We start from the raw sequence: 23,521 nt of genomic DNA, 5'->3' as shown, positions 1-23,521 counted from the left end.
ACCTGTCCTATCGTGAGGACGTACCTCTATCAGGCTGGGCGCCGTGCAGCTTGTGCAATTCCTTGGATTTCATCCTCAAAACGAGCCCGTGAAGAAGATCCCTCCAGCATCCCCATATTATGGTCCCAGAAACTATAGCTCTGAGAACTTAGGTAACCTTCCCAAAGTCACACAGAGATAAGTGGGGAGTAAAACCCAGATGGACAAGAACGATGTCAGAGTTCATGACAATTCTCATACCTGCTGTTTGTTTCACCCGTGACCTCTGAGTTGGCCGCCACACATTTCTCTGGGTTGTCTGCTCCTCAAAACCCCTGAGGCGCCTTGGTGGTGGAGGGTAGGAGGTAAAAAAAAAAAAAATACATATATGTGAAGTATTATTAATAAACTCCTGAGTTTTCTGTACAAGAAAGTACTGGGGGACCAACGCACAATTGGGTGCTTTCAACAACCCTGAAACATAATTTAAGGATGAGACATGGTCACTTATTAAGCATAACTTATTCAACTGCCTTTCAGATTCTTGTCTGCGGCCAAGCTGAACCACACGAGGTTGGAAAGGGTAGCATGGAGCCCTGCCCAGCCTGGTTCTAGCTCACCTCAGGGTCCACTGGGCAGGGTGCTTCTGGTTCTACTGGAATCACCACTGCCTGGAGCTCCATTCCATGAGAGCAGGTGACTCTGTCCTACACGGAGGCCACATTCATGACTTTTGATTTGGTGGCCAGGCCCACTGCTCAAGGGCCCTTCTGTGAGGGTTTGCAATGCCTAATTGCCTTCCCGGTTACTAAGAGGTACTTTGCAGTTCCGTTCTAATCCATTGCCTTGGGCTCTTCCTAAAGTAGTTTTACATGGGTCCACACACTTCTCAGATGTCTCCCACGACTTGATTTTTCCATGTTATGTAGAGCACAGAACACATTTCCCGGGCTGGATGGAAATGTGCTATAAGCATTGGCCTGGATGCTGGGCAAGCCAGGGATGAGTAAACATTCACGGAGGAGACCATTTCCTCCTGCTGCTTCCCAAAGGGAGGGCTGCTAATTCCGCAGTCCAGGGCAGTGACTCGCGGGGGGGGGGGGGGGGGGCGCTCCTGCTACTCAGCACCAGGGCAAGCCCCCAGGGTAAAATTACCTCCCCCCACAACCATCTTCCCCAGCCCTTGAAAATCATGACTGCTCTATCAATGTCTATCCTGAGACGACATTTTCCAGGATGCTTACCCGTGGGGTGAGGCTGACGACAGACATGGGCCACCCCAGACTTCCCTCTCCAGTTCACCTCTGGGATGTTCAGACTTACATCAAAACAAAGAACAACTCAACTGTTGGGCTCTGTGGTCCCTAAAATGCTTCCATGGGCATAGTGAATCCAAATTCTGACCTGAAGGATGATCAGAATCACCTGGAAAAATTTTATAGAGTGTGGGTTGTAGGGTTCACCCTGGAGCCGTTAAACCAAACCAGCCACAGGCAGACTCTGGGAATCACTTTTGTTTCAAAACCTTCCCAGTGGGAAGCCCTGTTGCCAAGCTCGGAACCCCTGCCAGGTTCAATATTAGCACTGCAGGCTAACCCAGCTCCGTGGGCCAGAAATACAAGTTCCGTAAGGATGGGGCTCCATGCACCCAACAAAGCTGAGGTTTCTTTACTCAGGGACATCTCGAGCATCAGCTTTTGCCCAGGTACAAAACCTGTCTGACCACAGGGACCTCTTTCTCAAGGAAGGCTCCGGGACTTTGCCAGGGCTGGAGAAACATCGCCAGGACACAAAGGAGCAGGCATCCCCTTCATTCGTCATCCTCAGCGTGAGTATTTGCGTCCTTGGAGCGTATGCTGTTCAGAGCTAAACTTCGCTGGAATGCGTTCCTCTAAAACCAATCCCAGTGATCTCGCCGGCTGACCTCAACCAGAACCCTTGTACTTGCTGGGTCTGTTTCTTGCCCGTAAGACAGAGCTGCCTGAACCCTGTGGGTTCCCATCTGAGAAGGCAGAGTCTCCCCTGTGACCATGCAGCCTGAACATTCAGGTCTGGTTCTGAAGCCGGACAAGGACCAGGCACAGTCAGCAGAGACTGAGTAGCCCAGAGATGACAAATGGATTGAGTCAGCCTCGAGGCCAACCACCAGTGACCACACCTAATTACTCACTGGCCACTGCTGGAATTCCACAGCCTAGTTCCAGCAGCTGGGGTGTGCTTCCTTCTCTAGCACGCGTAGCAGGCAGCTGCCCAAGACCACCAGTGCCTTCTGTTGGCCCTTAGTCACCTTCAGGCAGATGTGACCCCCTGAGGGCTAACTAAGAGGCATTTGGGGTCGCAGGAGTCTCCACGGCAGCATCTGAAATAATGTAAAGTTTGACCCATGGTGTGACAAGTATCGGAACTGACTCCGAAGAAAACAGACAAGGAAAATGTTGTGTGCAAAGGGAGAGGAAATGATGAGTGAGAGTCAAGGGTGCTCCCACACCCACCCTGCCCTTGGCAGGAGACTTGGTCAGGTTCGGGGAAGGACTCACGAACTCATTGGATACAGCAGGGAACAAGGAGACCACACCAGCCACTGAGGGAAAGAATGTAGCCTGGGGGCCTTCATAAAAGATTCTGAGAGCCCTGAGAAGACATTTGAGGACAATGAGGCAACCCAGCCATCAGTGTCAGGGAGGAGACACCACCCCTAGGGCCCGTGGGACCCTGGAAGAGGTGAGTTACCGGAGCCAAAAAGTCAAGGCCACCTGACAGAAGATTCCCCATGGCCAGGCCCCATGGGTGCACACGAGGACTACAGAGGAGGGAGCCACAGCAGGGACGGAGGAGAAAATTGCCCTGGTGTCTCCCTCCTGCCCCCACCAACCTGCTGGGACCACCTATCCACCCAGAGTGACCAAAAGCCTGTGGTCAGGGGTCCCCAGAGTGCAGGGCACCAGAGAGAACAAGTCTGACACTCAGATGAAGGATGAGTCCGTTGGACAGAGATAAGGTAGGGGGACAACCAACACATGAGACTGAGCTGAGAGCCCTGGTAGGAGAGTGACAGGGGGATGCCAACGCTGTGGGGATGGCAAACCCATCAGACACTCGCAGGCACTGACTTACCCCATGGCTCTGGATCAGTCAGCCCAATAAGGAGAAGAAATCAGAACAGAGAAATTTAATAGAATGGATTATAAGCAATAGTAAGGAATTACTGGCGTATCTTCTAAAACCCTCACCACAACATTCATGGAGAAAATTCAAATGAACACATAAAGACACATGTATCATCTTTGACTCACTATCTTCCAAATCCAGAATGAAATCTGAAGTCCTGCAGAGAGAGAAACCAATAAGAAACACATTTATTTATGCCCTGAAGTCCAGAAAGCCTTAGAAATTTGAGCGGTCAGGTGCCCATGAGAGGGCAGGACGTGGCCCAGTGACAGGAGCCAATGGTCACACTTCCAGAACTTCTGTGAGTCAGGTACTAAGCACAGCCATTATTAAAACTAATTATGTAAACTTCAGAATAAATGTGTGAAAAATAAAGGCAATCAGTACTCAGAACGCATCACTTCCTGGTTCTTCTGTTCCATTTCACTCCTCTCTGTGCTCTTCCAGTGACTGGCAGGGTTGCATCCCTCTGCTGGAAGGGCCACCGAAGGCGTGCCACGGACCCGCTTGCCTCTACTTTGCCTTTGGGGACATCACTTGGGGAGCGGGAAATCAGCCACAGTGGGAATATTTACCCCAAAAGAATCAAAGGATACTAGAAATCAGGACTTTTTCTTTCCATCAGCGAGCCAGGTATAGAACATCTACCTCTGGGTGGCTCTGAAAACACTTCCCACTTCGATCCTCATGCCCCACCCCTACTCCATAGTCGGGAGACCAGCCTCCCCTGTCTACCCTAAACTAGGTGACTCCCAGGGAGAAACTGGATCAGAGTCTGGGCTCTGGGGCCTCAGGCAAAGCAGCCAGCAGTGAGAGGCTAAGGCTAGAATTGGGACAATTAAGCCAAAGTCACGTGGCTGGGACACTCCCCCACTCCGCCCTCTTCCCCATCTCCTTCTCTTGCTTCCCTTCTGGAATGCCCCATCTCAGGGTTACACCTCCCAGACGGAGGGATGGAAGGATCTGAGGAAACAGGCCAGCCTGGGAAGAGAGCCCCTGAGGCACGGACGCTCAGGTGTCCGTGGTGAAGCCTCTCGTTCTGGCCAAGTAGTCCTCCTGCGAGGTTCATGGCCGCCAGGGTCCTCCTTACCACACAGCGCTCCCGGTGACTCTTTTAGCATCGCTGTGAACCCTGAGTAGATCGCCAAAGGTCAGTAGCTGCTTGAGAAAAACCCTGATGGGAAAAACAGAACCCCAAACGAGCAAACAGGAAGACAGGAGGAGAAAGGTTTGGCTGGAGCCCAGTCAACACAAGCCTCATGCATGCAGGGCTGGGCTGGGACCGAGGGGCACACCTGTCTGCCCACCTGGTGCGTAGGCAGGAACACCCTTGTGGGGGCTCACTAGTATACCCTACATAACACTTGTCCACCCAGAACGTGAATATGGGCTGATCAGAGGATTCTGATTATATATATACATATAATTATATCTTTGCAGATATAATTAAATGTCCTCCATCCAATGACGGGTGTCCTCGTGAGAACAGGAGGAAACCCAGAGATGCAGAGAAAGAAAACCATGTGAAGCCAGAGGCCACAACAGGAATCACTCATCCCCTAGCCAGTGAAGACCTGGAGCCCCCAGACACTGGAAGGGGAGGAAGTGATGGTCCCTCAGATCGATCCAGAGGAGCCAACCCTGCCCATGCCCTGATGTCTGACTTCAGGCCTCCGTGATCATACCCCCCCCCCACCAGTTTGTTCCACAGCAGGTCTAGAAACCAGCCTTTCCATAGTCCCACAGGAAGCCGCGTGCACAGGTGGTCCTTGCACGGGGCGGTAAATACTCAGATTCCAAATCCATAGCTGGACGGGCAGGCTGAGGGAGACTCCACCAGGCCCTGCATCCCCCAGTCCCAGGCTTCCATTCTCCAAAAAGGGAAGACATGCTCATCGGCGTGCCAGCTCCAGCTGGCAGGGAGGGGGCATGGTGGCACGTAAGAGTCTTTTCATTTCTGCAGCTAAACTTTGAGAACATCCATGAGGGGCCGGGCGCACCGTTAGTGCTCCATAAATGCTCCTGTTTCATTCACTACAACCCTGTCTGCTATGGGCTGGATATGGGTGCCCCCTCCCTCCACAAAAATCGTATGTTGAAGCCCCAACCTCTCCCCCTTCCCCAGGTGGCTGTATTTGAAGATGGGGCCTCTAGGGAAGTAATTAAGATTAAATGAAGTCATAAGGATGGAGCCCTGGTCCTGAGAGATGCCAAGAGCTTGCTCCCTCCACCATGTGCACAAAGAAGAAGTCACGTGAGCACGTAGTGAGATGGCAGCTACCCACAAGCCAAGAGAAGCCTTGGGATGAAGCCTCCCTGGTCAGCACCAGTCCATAGTATTTTGTCCCCACAGCTCCCTCCACTGAGCACTGATGCCCCAGGGGAAGCAGGAAGGAGAAGGGAAGCAGCCGATGGAGGTGAAGCCAATGGAAGGAGAATTGGGGTAACAACTTACACCCTGACTTTGCCCTCCAAAAATAGCAGGGCTGGAGCCTGACACTCCCACATTCCCAGGCATTGGCTACAGGACATTTCCAGTCTTGGTTACAGACTCAGAGCCCCAGGGCCCAGGATGGAGTTTGAAGGTGCATGTCAAGGGCACAGACCAGGTAAGAAAGGCAAGGGCAGCTGGGCACGTGGGACGCGCACTCTTCCTGCCCCCTCTTGTGGGGCCCCAAGCATGTTTTATGCGTGGCCATGAACCAAACTCCCAGCCTAAAGACCCTGTGTGAGCTGGGAGGAGAGAAGGCAATGGAAACACTTAGTTTCGACGGTGAGAGGCCAGCACTTATAACATGGTCTCCGTTCGTTCCCTCCACAAGCCGCGGCAAAGACCTGGCAGGCGCCTGTCACCTGCAGCAGGTGCCACCAAGCAGGACACGGAGAGAAGTCGAGCTCACAGAGAACTGCCCATTCCCTTTAGAACCAGGGCTGGAAAGGTGCCTTCCAGAGCAGGTGGGAACAGAGAGCAGATTCTCCGCCAATGTTTCTCTCGCCATTCCCCCGACGTTCTTGTGCTAAAGCCTCATTTTTCCAACCTCAGGGTGGGGGGTGGCCATTAAGACCTTTAATTCCCGCTTTGAAATGAGCTCCCATCACACAGGGATGAATGATGTCAGCATTCATTAACTTCTGGCCACCCCTCGGATGTCTTCTCTTTTCCATAACCCATTTCTTTTAACAGTGCCCACATCCCAGTGACTCTCCTGATGGCTGCTGTCCCACCCCGCGTCCCCCGGGCCTGCCTGTTGGTGTCTGGCCGTCCTTGGGCTGGGATAGGAAGACCCTTTTTTGTAAGCCTCTCTGACTCCTTCTGTAAAGGCTCACTCCCTCCCGTCAGCTCTGAATATTTCCAGAAAAAGGCCACCAGGATCCTTCTCACCATGCTGCCCTAGAACGATTTCTCTCCGTCTCATCGGCCATCTCCCCTTCCAGGCTGGGAGCCTATCAAAAGGGAAAACAAAGCCCTGGACTTCTCTGACATTTTAAAGACAAGCACAGTGCCTGGCACACGGTGGGCACTACACAAAGCTCGTCGGATCCGAGACTGAATGAACCAGTGCACGGATGGATGAATGCATTAACGGAAACAAGTGTGGAATAAATTGCGGAGAAAGGCATCCATCGGTGGCACAGCTGGGCCACTGACGACTTTTCATTTACACTTCAGGCTCCACACGAAATTCAAATTCTCATTACGGGACCGCATAAAACACAATCTGCACTTTCAACAACGACCCTGAGAAATACGGCGGCGGGAAAACCTTTAATGCGTTCTTCCTATTGATTACAGCGCTGCGAAAGGGAATGAAAAGATTAGCTTCAAACGCTTTCATGTGAAAGGCTAAAAGGAAGCAAATCCAGCATGGTCTCGGGGAGCCCGGGGCTCTTTCAGACGGGCGGCGGCCACCGACACGTCGTGTTTGCGCTCGCCCCATGATAGGTTGCCGTGCCAACATACATTCTGAGTCACCCAAGCAGATTTAATGCCATTGCCACAATGACGCTCTCTTTGCTCTTTCTTCTGAAACTTGTTAAAGGGAAGATTCCGACCTACCTAGGAAATGATTTCAATCAGTTTCGTTCCGGAAATAACTATGGAAATCCAGATCTTTCCATTCCATGGTGTTCGGCACATTGTCTTGTGACAAACGCCTGATGATCCCCACATGTCCCCCAACACGTTGGGAGAAATGACATATGATTGGCAGCCCTTCTGAATCCTGCCTGGAAAGGCCTGAGGGAATAAGCATATGAAAAGCCAGCAAAAACGAAGCTTTTGAAAAATAAGAAAAATGCCAAAATTGCCCATCACTCTTCCCATCCCATACAGAGGACCACCCCCTCCTTCAGTAAGAATCCTCCCCGTGGTCATTTATCTCAGTCCTTGGGAAGCAGGGCCCTGAGGAATCTGGACAGAGGCTGTGGGTATGGCAAGGTACACCAACACACAGGTGAACAGAAACCCACTCACACCCGTCCAACAAGCCCGGTGAGTGCGAGCGTGCACCAGAGGTCGGATACACCGGTCTTCCCAGCTTGGGATGGGTGATAGCCCAGGAAACTGAAGAATGGTTGCGAATGCAAACTGCCTACAAGAAGTAAGTCGGTTTCCTATCATGCTTTACCCAAACTGCTATCATTCTGTATCAAGGGTTGTTGGGATCAACATTTGGCATTGCTTGTAGGCACTGTGTATCCATGCACCATCCCGACATAAGGAGCTGGGAGTTCCGGTCCTGGGACGTGGGGTGGGAAGGGCTTTATGACACTGGCAGATCTTCTCAAGCGTTTAACCCCCCAGAAACCATCAGCCGGGAAGGACGGAAATGTCAGGGCCATGCATCCACCCAGAGACAAGCCTGCGGTTCAGGAGTGAAGTCCAAACCTCAAAGAGGGGACTCCAGCGATCTTCCTGCACTCATCAGCCCTTGCCCTCAACCCTACCAGGTGCACATCCACAGCTCCCCATGGGTCCCCAGGTTCTGAGATGCTGGACTTGGGAATAGGTGGATAGGTGGATAGGAAGTCACCTGGACCCAGGGAGAAGCCCAGCGAGGCAGAATTTCCAGGTGCCTCATAAATAGGCCACATCCTCGAGCTGCTGCCTCCAGACCTCCAAAATTTCTCGTGACCCAGTAAGAGAAAACACAAGTGTCCACAGGGGTCTCATGCCAGTTTGCCCTGAGCCTACTGGGAGGGCTGAAATTCATCATCCAGGGACCAACCAGATTTATTCCTTGATGCCCGCGGGATGTTACATGTGGTGTTTTCAGTTACAATACTTTTCTTCTTCACTCACAGGGACAGAGGAAGCTGTGTACACGTTGCCGCATGTGGAAAGCATTCACTAGGGACTCCCTGATGCACACTGCCATCAGGTCGCAGGGTCAGAGGGAGGCGGGAGAGCAGGGAAGACTCCCCCTCTCTCCAGTGGGGTTGGGGCTCCAGGCCGATTTTCTCTCCATCCCACACCCCACCCTCTGCTGGAGCTCCAGCCACCCCTCCTGGGGTCCAGATGCCATCATGCATGAAATTACTAACAGCTTCACTACCATCTCCCAAGGCTGGCATTTTCAAAGCTCTTCGAATCAGAAAGAATGCCAGATGAATGAACCTCAAAAGGGAGAAATGTCAGCGTTGGGTTCTCTGGACAATGAACTTGAGGAGAGCTGGGGGCTACTGCCCCAGCCTTCTTCCCACTAGATCCCAACTCCTATCCAAAACCTGGCACACAGCTCCTTCTCCCAATTCCACATCCACATCCACAAGGGTGGAATGGAATTCCTCTAATAAACTGATTATCCACCCCCCACTCCCCTCCCCCACCCCTCAGAGTTCTGTAGCCCTTGACCTGTGCCTCCATGCTCCACCCACAATGCCACAGTCAGAGCACCTGGGAAGTCCAGGTGCTCCAAAGACCTGGATAACCGGGATGAACCAGAGCAAGTCCTCAAGCCCCAGGCAGGGCAGAGAAGAGGATTTCTAAGAGCAGAGAGAATTTAGTCACTGTAGCATCGCTGAGACAGAGCTTGCACACCAGGGAACCCATGGAAGTCTGAAGGCACCCGGAGTATCCTGGGGCCTGGGCGGCGGGGGGAGATGGGAATCCACAGAGCAAAAAGTGTTGTATGGTTTGTCTGGAATCAGTTCAGCATCTGTGCACCCTGCCTCCACCCCTCAGGGCAAAGGGGGCAGGTGGGTGATTCTCGTGGGCGAAGGGTGGTCAGAAACCAGAAGAGGGCCAGGACAGTCCACCAGTGAGGACCACCCCTCACCTCCCTATATCACCACCTCCCCCAGAGCTTGCCCCAAATCCCAGGGTAACTGGGCAGGGGTGGGGAGCATCTCTGAATTGACAGAGATGGGTCCTCAGAATAGAAATTCGGTGGAATTACTTTTTACATCCCACCTGCCGCACGGCAGAGATTACGGCTTATGCCCCACCTTGTGTTTTCTTCTTGGTGAGAGGCTTTCTGTCTGGACTTGGACCACTAGGGAGCTCAGAGCAAAAAACAACACTTTCCTATTGCCAGGAACACGTGTCTGGGGCAGGATTCTTGGACTCTCTGTGCCATCTACTCTTGCTTACCCTGGCTCCTAGGATCCCAGTCTGTAGTTAAGCTATTGTCTTACTAGCTACACTACTGTTACCCCACAGGAATCCTGTCTGGAACAAGGCAAGGCGCATATGCTCCCGAGACCGTGTGTGTATCAGGTATGTATTTAGAGTAATTTAGAACCCTGGTTTGAGAACTCTCAGCCGTAAGCCTTTGAAGACATAGGAGCCCTCGTGCAGCAGTCTCCATCTATGGGCCCTAAGAGGTTGGGCAGTTGGGGGGAGTGGAGACGAGGCGCACAAAGGTACGGTAGCAGCCCCCAAGCTCACAGGTAAGAGCAGAGCTCCCAGCCGGGGTCCATTCTTGTCTTGGCAAATAGCTCCCATGCAAATCAGTCCCATCAGAGGTGGAGGCAGTAAGGGCAGCTTAGGGGAGCCGGTCCTCCCCCCAAGTCCTGCCCAGATGCACCTGCCTGCTAAGGCCTCCATCATTCTGTCTCGTGGACCCCCAGTCATCCGTGAGGGCACAGCAGAACGGACCATCCCGACCACACTCTTCCAAGCCTCTTGTAAAGTGGATTTCTTTGGTAATGCACAGGCTGATAATTTGCTCTTTGCTTGGCCTCAAGAAGAGGGACACTAATGGGTGTTATCTTTTAAATGAAGAATTTGTCCTGTACACAGAAAGAGAAAACAGGCCTTAAACCATAGAACCATAGCAGGGAAGCATCAAGGGGTCATGACATGTGGCCCTGGGGACACACAAGGACATAAACAACAAACGACCCCAGTCCTGGGCCCCGATCAGCTCTGGGCCAACAGCAGTCGAGAGCCTTCCTGCACCCGGGTGACCTTGAAGACCACACCTACTGCAAATACGCTGCATGACAGTTTTCTTTGTTGTTGTTGTTTTTTTTTTTTTAGAAAAACCAAAACCCTCAATATGCTCGAATATTTTTCCTTTTATGTCATTGCATCCGAGTTAACCCCTTGGGTTAACTTTTACAGTAGCGCTCTTTCCTTAAGCATATTAGGTCAAGCTGACATGCAGTAGAGATTGGGACTATTCTTAACACACACGCCACCTGAATGCCAGACATGCTTTTAACTTGGACACTCGGATGCCTTTTAGGAAAAACAAATCTTTATTTAAAAAAAAATAATAACTTACAAATTGAGAGAACTCTCCACAATGAGACTGTTCGTTTTGTGCACAGTGTTGCAGCCTGGAACAGGTCTGCCCCGTTTTGCTTTTTTAAGGTAACTTTACAAAACTATGAATATCACAAACTGTTTTACAGAGTCTTTCCTGTTCTGTATCCCATGCCAGTACAGAGCACCACACAGATAGAAAACTATCGTAAATAAAACATTTCAGCCACGACTGGCATAGATTTATAGATTTATATATATATATATATATATATATATATATAAAATTTCAAAACAGCTAACAATTAATGTCATCCTTAGTCAAAACTGAAATCAAACTAGCCTTAAAACTACAACACTCTGGATACATGTCCGCGTTATAGCTCCCATACAATATTTAAAATATATTTAAACTTTCAAATACATTTATAAGGTACACCAATAATGAGAAAATAAAGTCTTAAGATTTAAATACAAATCACCATATAAAACCTTCAGGGAACACAGAACGTCTTATTGTACAGAAGTGCAGGCTAGCCTGCCCTGCGGCAGACTCGGACACGTGACGGGTCTTGCACACGGCAAGATGCACGCACAGAGCCGTGACAGCCACCGCGGCCGCCCAAGAAAAAGGGGAAGGATGCTCGGTGGCACCCGCTCCCCTCTCCTCATGAGTCCGGCCTCAAGCCCCAAAGCCACCTTGCTTTACTCTTGGGAACGACACAAGCCAGTGCCATGGAGAAAACAACACACTTGTCCCCGAGACCCCGCAGAGCACGTCACTTGGTGTTCTGCTCCAAGGCGGAGTACTCTGTTTCCGACACCCTAGAGGCATCGATGAGCTTGGTGAGGCCTGTCTTGGCCGAGTACTTGAAGATGAAGGCCTTCATCAGCTCGTACCTGTAGTTACGATTGATAAAGCTGTAGAGCACAGGATTGACACAGCAGTGCACCAGCGACAGGCACTGTGTGACGTGCAGAGCAGTGAAGAGGAAGTTCTCCAGCTGGCAGGTGAAGGGGATGTAGTGGAGGATGGAGAAGATGTCCAGGAGTACCACCACGTGGTAGGGTAGCCAGCACACGAGGAAGACCACCACGTAGGAAAAGATGATCTTGCGGCTGGTCTGCCTCTCCTGGTCACTGGAAGCAGTGAGGGCGCGGGCCAGCAGGCAGTAGAAGACGGCGATGATGCAGAAGGGGATAGCAAAGCCCAAGACCACAGAGACCAGCTCCATGCTGATGAGCCACTCCTTGACGCTGTGCTCGGGGTAGAAGGAACGGCAGTAGGTCTCGTTGTTGGATGCCGACGTGACGGTCTTCAGGTAGTAGGTGTCCGGTAGGGACACGCAGAAAGCCAGGAGCCACACCAGCACGCAGACAACACGGCGGACCACCTTCTTCCTGCGGCTCGAGGTGCTGGCGAAGTAGGTGATGGAGAGGTAGCGGTCCACGCTCATGCACGTGAGGAAGAAGATGCTGCCGAACAGGTTGATGGAGAAGATGAGGTGGGTGACCTTGCACGTGAGCTCTCCCATGGGCCACTGGTTATGCTGCACGAGGCTGACCACCCAGACGGGGATGGTGACCACCACCCACAGGTCAGCGATGGCCAGGTTAAGGATGTAGCAGTGTGTGTCGTAGCCGGTGGTCTTGGCCTGGATGTTCACCCAAACCACCACCGAGTTGGCGATCATGCCGATCACGAAGATGAAGATGTAGATGAAGGACAGCGTGTACAGCAGCACCCCCTTGTTGGGCATGTTGGGACACAGCACCGTGTCGACGACAATGCAGTCGCTGCTGTTGCACGGCCAGCTCATGTCGGAGAAGTTCCCTGGCTCTGAGTAGTCAAAGAGGTGCAGATCCATGGTGCTGAGGGCAGCAAGCAAAGGGCCTGTGCAAAGACCAAACAGAGAGAATGCAATGGAAAAGTGGCTTCATGAGGACACACCGGAGGCCCGGTCAAGGCGCTTTTCCAGTGCTCCGCACACTCGGTGGTGTCTTCCCAACAGAAGAAGAGGAAACAGCCCAGCAGAGCTCCACACAACAAAAAAAACAGGACCGGTATCTAAGTTTGCACGGTGCCTAAGCAAGAAGGAGGGCCTGCTTTCTCTGTCTTTGTAGGATGGTGTTCCCCAGGCATCACCAGCCTGGCTATGCCCACAGTGTGAGATCGGCGTGCTCTGGGGGCCAGAGAAACATCTGAAAGCCACGGCGACACTGGCCACTCACTCAGTCTTAGTAGACAACAGTGGCGCCATTCTCCCCCATATTCCAAAGGACAGCAGAGTCTACTGTTCCTAGCACTGCTGTATTATAAGTATCCTGCCCTGGTGTCCTAATGAGAACGCTTGAGATTCCCTTCCCAGTGTGCATCAAAAATTGGACTCGGTTCATTTTACCTTCCTGCAAAATGCATGTGGAAACCTGGGTCATGGGCCACCTTCAGTGTGCAGCCATGAAGACCACAGGTGTGCAACACCCCACAGCTTGATTACACCCCAAACCTGCAGAGACCTCGGGTTTTCAATGAAGGGCAGCCACCCAGCTGTCCACTGCCTACTTTCCCCTTCTTTTGTTTATCCAACTACTTCAAGAGCAACTTGGGCCAACACCCAGAGCACAAAAGTCACCACCTGCTGCACTTCTGGGGTGAGGGGGCAATCTTCTCAACTTTCTTTCCTGCTGACTTGACCTGAGGCCAACACTCTGAACTGTCACCATTTTATTGTCCATAGAGAATTCAGCTCCAAAGTACCACCATGGCATCTAGAAATGATGATTTCCCCTCAAATGCCCCAGTTAGGAGAGTTCCCGGGAGCGGTCTTCTACTGGTGCCCCACCCATTCGAGGGCCTTGAAATCCCTGCAGGACATGGTCCTGGGTCGGCTGCCCACTGGGTGACCCTGGGAACAGGGGTATCCTGCTAGGAGTGACCTCACATGGGAAGATGGTTGTCCTTCCTTTTCACGGGTCATAGCTAATGACTGACCCCAGTCGAGCTTCTGTGCTAAGTTCATCCAAAGTGGACCCCAGATCACACAGGAAGATGGGTGACCCTGGTCCACGGGTCAGCACACAGGTGGCTACGCTAACGGTATGTAGACACGTAGCTGGGAAAAGCACCCATCCCAAGACCAGACCTTCCCGGGTAGGAATCCTGATTCCTTCCCCATTGCTGTTTAACTTGACTCGCTAACCTGTCTTGGGCTGCATTCTTGGGACACCAGCACCATCTCAACAGAGGCACCCAAGAACAAAGGGACCTGCTCCAGAATCTAGCGCATAGCAGATGCTCTGTAAGTCTTCACCCCCGCCCCTCCTTCATCCTTTTGGCAAAACGCACAGCCCCCCTTTTCACTCCACATTCAAACCACCTCTTACTGCCTAAGGAATCCATGTCCCTTCCTGGAGGGAGACGCAGGGGTGAACAGAGACGGGCAGCTTGATAGCTTCACCTTCAGAATAAATGAACAGCATCCCTGATGGGTTAGACATCCTGCTGCCTGCCAGGACCCACTCCTTAGTTTCAAAACTCACAGCAGGTGACCTCATCTTAAATCTCAATTAGCAGAGACCACCTGCAGGCTTCTGGGCAGTTCTTCTCTATGGGTTTGAAGTGGTCGTCTGTCCCTCTCCCGGTGACCTAAGCAGGTTCTCGTGTCCCTACTGCTGAGGGGAGAATGCTGGGCAGCCCAGGAGTTGCTGGCAGAGGCAAGGCCCACAGCCGGGGAGCCTGGTGGTCCTCGGAGCACCCCAGCAGGAGGATTCCCATGCCCTACAACCAGCAACTTGGGCCAGACCAGACAGACCACACAAGTACAAGGAGCACCCAGGGACACTCAGCACGACCATGTTTAGGACAAAATCCTCACATTATGAGACTTTGGACCACTCTGTCCTAAGAGGCAGCTTAAGGCCCCTAAAGGATGTGGGGACAAGGGGCAACAGAGAACACCTTTGAGGAGCCAGGACTCCCCGACCCACTGGACTGGTGGCGTGCTTGGAAGCCACAGAGCCCAGGGTCCAGGCGGTCCATGGGGCCATCCATGGGGCTGTCCACGGGCCAGAAAGGAAGGAATGAGCCCCAGCCCTGGTTAGCCTGACTGGGAACAAGTACGCCCAGCTCTTTGATTACCACCACAAGGAGTCAGTGACCGAGCTCGGGCCTCCCATGCCATTCAGCGGACAGACCCTGGGCACTGTTCAGTATGGACAGTCAGACCCGCGCAGAGGCAGGGGTCTATGAGAAGTCCCCTGCCTCTCATCTTTTTGGAAATTACCCCACCTTTTTGGAAATTACCAGGTCAAGGTGTCGGGACCCACCCTCCCGGGCTGCCAACTGTCGCTATTCCCGGAGCTCCAGCCACGGTGGGAGAGGGCTCGGCTCCATCTTTGGTTTCCACCTCTGCCCTCTGGGCAATGAAAACCCGACTCAGCGATCACTGGTCCTCTGAGCCAGAAGCATTTCTTACTCACCAGGCAAGGCTCCCCTCCAGCAGTCCTCTCCCCTCCCTTGGAGGGCCCCAGTGAGATTCTTCCAGCCAGGGCTGAAGGAGAGAGAAGCAGAGGCTCCAAAGCTCCTGGCTCGAGCGTGAAAGCTAGCTGGGCCCCGATCACTGATCTCCCACCAAACATCAGCCCAGAAGCTGAAGCCCGAGGCCTGTGCCCGGACCACCACCTCCCCCAGGGGGACCCCCTGGTACCCCTCCCTCCCAGGGTGGGAGGCCTTAGTGGTCAAGAGAAGGAAGGAGGCATAGAGAGAAGATGAAACAAATTGTGGTCCTCAAACTCCCTGCAAATCCCAACAGGGGACTAAAGAGGGAAACAGGACTCACAATAGTTTAGCCCCCGGTCCTTTTGGTATTTTTCCTGCATTTGGTTTTGCAAACAAACCAGGGCTGTTTCCAGGAAAGAATATGATTTGACAAAGACAATCTGCATGGATGCCGCGTGTGGCCTGCAGCAGAGGCCCGTCTGCCTGAGTCAGTGTCCAAGAGGGCTGGGCTGCATCAGTCCACTTCATGCCATCCCAGCGACAGCATGTGGCCACCACTGGAAAGAGGAATCTTCCTCAGCCACTGGCTGAGATCCTCACAAGGGCTCCTACAGAGCCATCAGTATGGCAAACTATGGAGTGTCTACCCAGATCCCAGGTTTCCAAAGGCCTGGTGACAAAGCTCACTTTGTCATGGGAAACCTCTCTTCCTGTCCTGGTGGAGGGAGGGGGCAGCCCAATGGACCACAGGGGCCACTTTAACTCCCTGAGCATCCTGTACCAGCACTCTGGCTGCCCTCCAGCAAAAGCAGGAGATGGCCTCTACCGGTATACAGACAGCCCCCCCCCCCCACCACATTCTGCATCCATCCGGAAGGATACGTGCTCCCGTCTAAGTGGCCAGGCCACTGGGCCAGGGTGCTGGTGTGTTCATCCTGGGAGGCAGCAGTGGTCTGCCCCGGACCTGGAGGAGACCCCTCTTCCCACGGGGACCAACCTCTCTCTGCTGGGATAAGGCAGCACCTCCACTCCCGCCAGTCTGGGGCCAGAGCTCAGGAACGCCTTTCAGAGTCAACACTGCCTGCCTTCCTGAGGGCTCAGAGCTGCCCCCCACCAGGGCAGGCGGGAGGGAGGATGGGACCCTCTTGCAACTAAGTGGTAAGGCATCTGCCTAAAAGGTCCTGACAGAAGGAAAAAAAACAGGCTTTGAATTTTCTACAGCTTTTTGATTTTACAAGTTCACATATTTCACCTCTCGAAAGATTCCTGTGTCCCCAACTGTCCCCAGCTGTCCCCGCAGGTATGTTTACTGGAGGCAACTTCGATGTCCATCGGGAGAGGGATGGTTTGATAAAGTAGGGCATATCCACTGTAGCCGTAAGATGGGGGCATCTGCTTTTGTGAAGATAGAACGTTAGAGCATACCTGAAGGGAGAGGCCAGAGGCAGATACACAGACCGAGAACGACCTGGGGGACAGAAAAACCAGAGCCAAAAGGAGGAGCAGCTTTCTGTAAATACACATGCACAGAGGCATAGAAAAAAGACCTTCAAGAAGGATAAAGCTTTGGGCAGGCTGGGTAGGGTGGAGGCCCAACAGGGGACTGTAAATTTCACCCCATAAACTTCTGTATTATTTGAAATCTGACATCAAGAATTAAGTACATCATGATGGAGAGATGTTTCACAAGACATGGGTGGTGCGAGTTCCATTGTGCTCGAGCCCAGACACCCAACTGAGGGCAGAGAACTGGACCTGTCCCCATCTGCTCACTTCTCCCTGGCACTCCCCGTGCTCTCTCTGACCCCCCTCCCTACAGTAGCCACGTGCTCTGGACCTTTTCCCACCACCATATGCAGGGAGCATCCCACTTCCACCAGGACAGGAAGGGACATTTCCTATGGCCTACAGCAGACCCAACATCTAGCTGGTCCTCCCCACCGGCCTGCGGTCTGCAAAGCGACTCATCCACCACCCGAATTCCCAATGGCAGAAGGCCATTGGGGAATCAATGGGAGAACTTTTCTGGGAGATGTGCCTCCCACTTCTCAGCCTCCTTATTCATCAACCAAGTATCCCCCACGAGTGAACTATAGCAACTGGCAGGCAACATGTCACTGCCTCCAAATGGTAGCCTGAGCTCACCCAGGGAGCTGGCAGTCAGGCCAGATTTAGACGGCCCCAAGCTTGGTCTGCACGGGGTGGCAGTCGGCCTGCAGAGAACAGGCCCTCTCTCTGGCCCAGAGTCAGTCCCTCCGTGACGGAGCCTGCCAAGTGTTCAAGCAACTGGCTGCTCTCCCCAAAATGGGCTTCAGCGTGTTTGCAAATTCCCATCACAGACCGGGAAGAATCTTCTCGACCAACCCTTTAGCCGCTCCTATCCCAGCGAAGGTGTCCCGTTTCTCCTGCCGCGGCCCCAAACAGGACCTACATCTCCAGGCTGTGTCGCGCCACATTCTTCCTGCCCAAGCTCCGCACCCCCACGTCTTCATCCTCCGGCCCCACAGCTAGCCCGAGGCGGGTGTTTGGGGAACTCCCGGTCAGCGGTGATATCAGGCTCCACCAAGACCAGGGGTCTGAGGCCATCCCAGGAGCAGGAGTCCAGAAGACACTTTTCTGCACCCCTCATCAAGCTGAGACAGATATCAGCCTTTTCATGCCTCCGAATGTTTGTGGAACCACCTCTGTGAGGGGCACTGCTCCGGGGCCAATAGACAGGGATCACCATGGCCCATCCCCCAAGAACTCGCCAGCCAACCGACAAGGGCAAGAAGGCAGCAGGGTGGTGGTGAGTGGCCCCCAGAGCAGGAGGGTGAGGGATTTCCACTCAAGTGGTTTATGGAGGCCTTCAAGGAGAAATGGATGGGTGAGACGATCAATGAAATACCATGGGGGGGGTGTCACTGAATCAGGCTGAGGCCAAGCTCCCCACAAAGGAAAGCTGGTGACCAGAGTCAGGGGAGGGGTGGGGGGGAGCGGGGGAGTCAGTCTGGGCCTGCCCATGCAGGAGGCAGGAGAGATTTTGAGCAAGGAAGCAGCTTGCAGCAGAAAAGGCTCTGGGGGGGGGGGGGCGGTGGTGGTGGTCAGAGGTGACACAAACCAGGCCGAAGGCAGGCAGTTAAAGGCCAGCTCTGGTGACAGGGTGCAAAGAGGCTGGAGGAAGGTGCTCCTGCCCAGGCCCCAGTGGTGCAGATGAGGTTACACCCGCCAGGTCGGGCCTGAGCACCAGCTTGGACAGTCATGGGCCCTCTGGCCGCTGGAGCTCCTTAGGATCTCTGTCTCCAGGTGACCTTTTTTTTTTTTTTTTTCCAAGTGACCTTTTTTTATTGGCTTTCTGCAATTTGGGATCTATGTCCTCCCAGGAGGGAATTTCACAGAGCCATTCAGTGCTGTTCAGACCAGATCACTCGTCTGGCTTCTCACTGCTGCGACCTTCAGAGCAAGCCCAGGCCAGAAGAGACGCGCTCATCTTGGTCTGTGGCACACAGTTTCTCTCCGCACTTTCCCCACTTCTCCAGGGGCTTCCCCCAGGGGAGGCACGCTCTGGCCTCCTTGCCAGAGTCCCAGGCCTTCCACGCTAGCTGGCATGCGGTTCAGGTGAGGAGAACCCACACTACATCTAAAAAATCATTAGGCGATTGTACATCATTGGGGTCAGGGTTTTGCGGCGGGGGGGGGGAGGTTGATTTTTATGTGTGTGTTTGTTGTTGCTGTTTTTTGTTTTTGTTTTTTTATCGATGCTGCATTATATCTACGGGAAAGACCAGAGAAGCTTCAGCTTCGGCAGACTCCCTGCCGCCATCTGCTAGGGCTGACAGCAGATCGGGAACTAGTCTGTCCCCCAGTGCCAAGCAAACAGAAACAAGGCTGTCTTGACAGCAACTTATTTCACACAAGTAGGGAACTGCTCTAATTCATTAGAAAACTCAAAAATAATAGAGAGTCAAAGAGAAAAAGAAAAACTCCCTATTCTGATTCAGAGGGAGGCCACCTCTCCTGGGGTCCTCAATGTACTCCCTGTTAACGCACAGGTTGGGGCATCCTCGCCCACTTTGAAGTATTTGGGGGAGAAAACGAACCCTACGTCCAGAAACCCAATCTAGTCTATTGTGCTCAGCTGCCCACGGGAAAGCAATGCTGTGCCCAGAAAGGCAGAGCGAGAGATCCATGTCACAAAGCTGCAGGCTGGGTTGGCCTGGTGTAACCAGAGCCCTCATTCCCACCCAGCTCAGGACCTGGATGAGGCAGTGGGAGGTCAGCCAGGCTCTGGGCCAGACACAATAGGGTTCCCAGGAGAAGGCTACTCCATCTTGGCCTCTTCTCATAAAACTCAGGGATGATCCCCGCAAAGGTATCTGTTACCATAAGAAAATTCAAAGATGCTGGCTATCCCGACATACAGTCCTTTAGCTGTCCCTTAGCCAACGGTGGTCTAAAGCCACCTGAGTCACTTTTTAGTCCCTCCACCCTTGGAGCGCTTAGAACAAAACCGAGTCAGCTCCCAAACCTACCTGTGGTTCAGCAAAACATTCACCATAAAAATATGCAATCCCCTCATTACTTTAACAAGGAAAGCACCTACTTTTTTTCCCCCAATTCTAAATTAGTCAATCCTTAGGTTAAAAAAAAAAAAATCAAATATGCCCTACAGAAAACCATCAAGTATTCAAAATCAGATAATCCCCCTTTTTCCCTTTTCTTTTCTTCTCTCCCTCTCCTTTCTCTCTCTCTCTTTTTCTTGCTTGTTTGTTTTTACCTTAATAGAAAATGTGTGTCCCAGGGCTATAATTTTTCTGGACTTGAAAAACACTTGATGTGAGTCAGCCTTGGGTTTCTTTCTAAACTCTACCTACATGCATAGAACTCGACTAGCAAGGCATTCTAACACTGTTCTTGTTCCTAAAAGTAAAGCTAAGTTCTTTTTAGTTCCAAATTCCATTGTGCCCGGCAAAAACCACTGAGAAAAATCTAAAGGCCTGAAGTCTTGGTTTTTCTCCTCCTTAGTTTACTCTTAGGGTTTCTAGAATGACGGTCGGCTGGTCTCAGGTCTGAGTAACTTCAGCCAGCTCCCTCACACCTCCCCGAAAACAGGAGCCCCTCTCCCTAGATGATCGCACAAAAAGCCACTGTTCCTGATGAAGGAGGTTTTTTTGTTTGGATTTTTTTTTTTTTTCATCCAGAAAGCCTATACTCTGCCTATTCTGGGTCTGATTAGAAACCATAATACCTTCTCAATTCTCCCAGGACTTGCTGTTAATAAGGGAAAAACGCACCTCCAAAGTCCTGACTTAGTTAAGCCCCGGCATGCTGCCTTGGCTATACTCTCTGGAACTTTTTTAAAACTATGATTGCAATGCGTGCCCCTTTTTTAAAATGGACAGGCAGCAAAATACAGGCATTTCTCAATTTTCTTTTGCTCTTCCACACACCCCCCCTCCACCAATCCCCAGGAGGCTGTGCACACATTCAAGTGTTTATGGCAGAGAAGGGGGAAAAAGAGCAAATTGTTTCCAAGCTAGAGCTCCCCTGTGCAACTTTGCTTTACAGAAAGGCTTTGCATCTGGGGAAACTCGCGTGCTGATGGAGGAAGGACAGGCAGTTTATCCATTTAAAAGCTACAGAAAGTAAAGGACAGACCCGGGCAGCCTCCACTTTCTTTTCTAGGCAAGCCTATTTGATCTCCGCATTTTCCTGGAATAAATAAAAGGACACAAAGGCAGCATCTGCGTTTAAAGAGAAAAGAAAAAGTTACCACATTGAGATTCTGCAGATTGAAGTTTCAGGGCATGTCAGCACACCAAATAGCTTCAAAGAGCTATAAACCATGTCAGGGGACCCGCTTCCACTTCTGGAAAACCTAATGATCCTGTTGTGAGCAAGTGAATTGAGAGAGAGAGAGAGAAAAGGAAAAGGAAAAAGAAAAGGGAAGGAGAGAAGAGAAGAGAAGAGAAGAGAAGAGAAGAGAAGAGAAGAGAAGAGAAGAGAAAGGAAGACAGAAAGAAAAGAAGGAGGGAGAGAGGGAGGGAGACAGCTAGTCTGACTTTTACAACTTCTCATTCTCCCTGGAAGTTACAAGTCTTGACTAACCACCCACCCCTGACCTCACCCCAAAGCTCTCACTGTCAGTCACCCCTTGAATCTTTATGCATGCTAACAGAACTGAACAAAAGTCATGCTTTACCTGAAGGGTATATTTTAAATTACAAAATCCTGGACTTGTGTGTGTGCTTTTTTTTTTGTTTCGTTTTGTTTTTCCTAACTGAAGTTGGACTTACCTTCCAAGAGCACAATAAATACTCAGATTAGCAAGGATGCAGTCAAAGCCACAAACACGGAGCTGAATTAACATTCGCCCTTCCAGCTTCTTGGTTTACAGGAGCCGGGAATCCCGCAAAGCCCCGAATTCCAATACATTCTGGACTCACAAAGATTCACAGCACAGTTCCCTGCTTCACTCAAGGATGCCCCCTCCTAAAGTTCACATCGTTCTGCAATTGCTTATCTCCTGGCAAGTCCATCTATGTCCCGACTGATCTCCCCGTGAAAGAGGTCAGCCGTGGTGCCAGGCGGTTCCCTATGCCAACTCCGAGCAAGCAGAACCGACAGTCTGCCTTCTTGCAGACTTCTTGCAGAGTCCTCCCCCTTACCCGAGCTTCAACACTCACAGCAACAAATAAACACCCGATTCCTAAAGCCAGCAGGCACACACGGAGGGTCCCTTCCACCAGCGAGCGACTCAAGGAAACCTGCCTTTTTACTTGCTGCCGCAGAAAGGGGCAGCCCCCAAGTTAGCAGACAGGCTTTGCAAAGCAGCCATGCAGCCTGCAGCCCGGGCTTTCAGACACCAGACCTGCGGACTCTGAGCAACCATCAGGGCGATTCAGAAAGAGGCCTCTGAAAAAGACCGCTTAGCTCAGAACAGAAACCCTGCCCGCCTTCCTCGCCTTCCTTTGCAGGCAGGGCTTCGGGGAGCCGTTTCCTTACCTCCGCGGCTGGCTCGGGCTCGGGCTCAGGGCTCAGGGCTCAGGGCTCCGGGTTCCCTGCGCGGCTGCGGCGCTCACCGCCTCGGGGCTGAGCAGTTTGCAGGACTGAGCTCTCGGGCGGCGGACACGCATTATATACACTGCAGGAAGGCGCCTCTAGGTGGCAGCTGTGGAACCCGCATTGCCCTCGCTCCCGGCCCGCGCCGCCACCCCGACACCCCCCCCCCGCGCACACACACGTGCAGGCGCGCGCGCCTACACACACACGCACACATGCGCGCGCGCGCTCATGCACGCACACACACGCGCACACCCATTTCGTAAACCCCGGTCTGTCTTTTCCCGCGCAGCTCTGCACCCCACAACACACTCTCGGGAAACCCTGGCAGCCCTTGACTTGCAAGGTCTAATGAAGCCACGAGATCCGGACCCCACTAGGGGAACGTGTGTCAGCAGAAAAAAAAACGGCAGAGAAACCCTAGAGCTTTGCAGAATCATCAAATATTTATCTGGTCTCAGGTATATCTTTAATAATCCCATTACCACCAAGAGTTCCTTTGAATGCCTCTTAGCTCAAGGGAAGACTTTGTTCCCAAGACAAATTGCTCTGACCTTCTGAACTTCGGTGTTGATTTATTTGGCCTGGGTTTTCTTTGTTAATTCCTCCAAAACAGAAGTAACAGTTGTGGTAGGAGCGATTAATCTGGCCGTTTTATATACCCCAAGCGTGGGGGAAAGGGCTTTAGAAATAGATTGTAAGATTTTATTTGAATACTTTTATCTGTAAAGGATTCAGGCCCAAAGTCCTTGAAAATCTAAACAATATGGTGTTCTGAAATGCCTACCCAGGGCCAGGCACACATTAGGGGTATAATAAATGTCTTTTGATACAGTCTTTTTTTTTTTTTTTTGAGGTGAGTTTGGCAAATGCTTTATTTTTACTAATTGCTATAATTACTGAAATCTATTCTCATTCAGAAGTGTATAGCTGAAGTTCTGTCCACAAGTATGTGTTCCAAAGGACAGTCACCTCGAACACCCTATTTAGAAAAATCGACCAAGAAACAAATGACCTAAACTTTCACTTTTAAAACGCGTGCTCACTGAGCTTTTTCCCCTACACTAACATGCCACGTTTTGGCTTTTGGCTTGCTTTCTGCTTCTCCTGGGGTTCCCCAAGGA

General features: G+C 51.9%; 1 protein-coding gene across 1 annotated transcript; it reads right to left on the bottom strand.

The window, feature by feature from the left end:
- Positions 1 to 10,834: 10,834 nt before the first annotated feature.
- On the bottom strand, positions 10,835 to 22,346 carry ACKR3 (atypical chemokine receptor 3). The gene is made up of 2 exons (XM_032857564.1): positions 22,341 to 22,346; positions 10,835 to 12,752 (listed from the first exon to the last, which is right to left on the bottom strand). Exon 2 carries the CDS (start codon positions 12,724 to 12,726, stop codon positions 11,638 to 11,640), a length of 1,089 nt encoding a protein of 362 aa, XP_032713455.1. The 5' UTR covers positions 12,727 to 12,752; positions 22,341 to 22,346; the 3' UTR covers positions 10,835 to 11,637.
- Between the last annotated feature and the right edge of the window lie 1,175 nt (positions 22,347 to 23,521).

Source organism: Lontra canadensis, unplaced genomic scaffold (genome assembly GCF_010015895.1).
Source record: "Lontra canadensis isolate GAN:19392208 unplaced genomic scaffold, GSC_riverotter_1.0 scaffold13, whole genome shotgun sequence".
Classification (NCBI taxonomy): Eukaryota; Metazoa; Chordata; class Mammalia; order Carnivora; family Mustelidae; genus Lontra; species Lontra canadensis.
Note: the sequence above shows the minus strand (reverse complement) of the source record. Positions and strands in the feature narration are given on the sequence as shown.

What these genes read in the sequence shown, in the direction of transcription:
- ACKR3 (XM_032857564.1), bottom strand. Translation starts at nt 12,726, where the DNA reads ATGGATCTGCACCTCTTTGACTACTCAGAGCCAGGGAACTTCTCCGAC.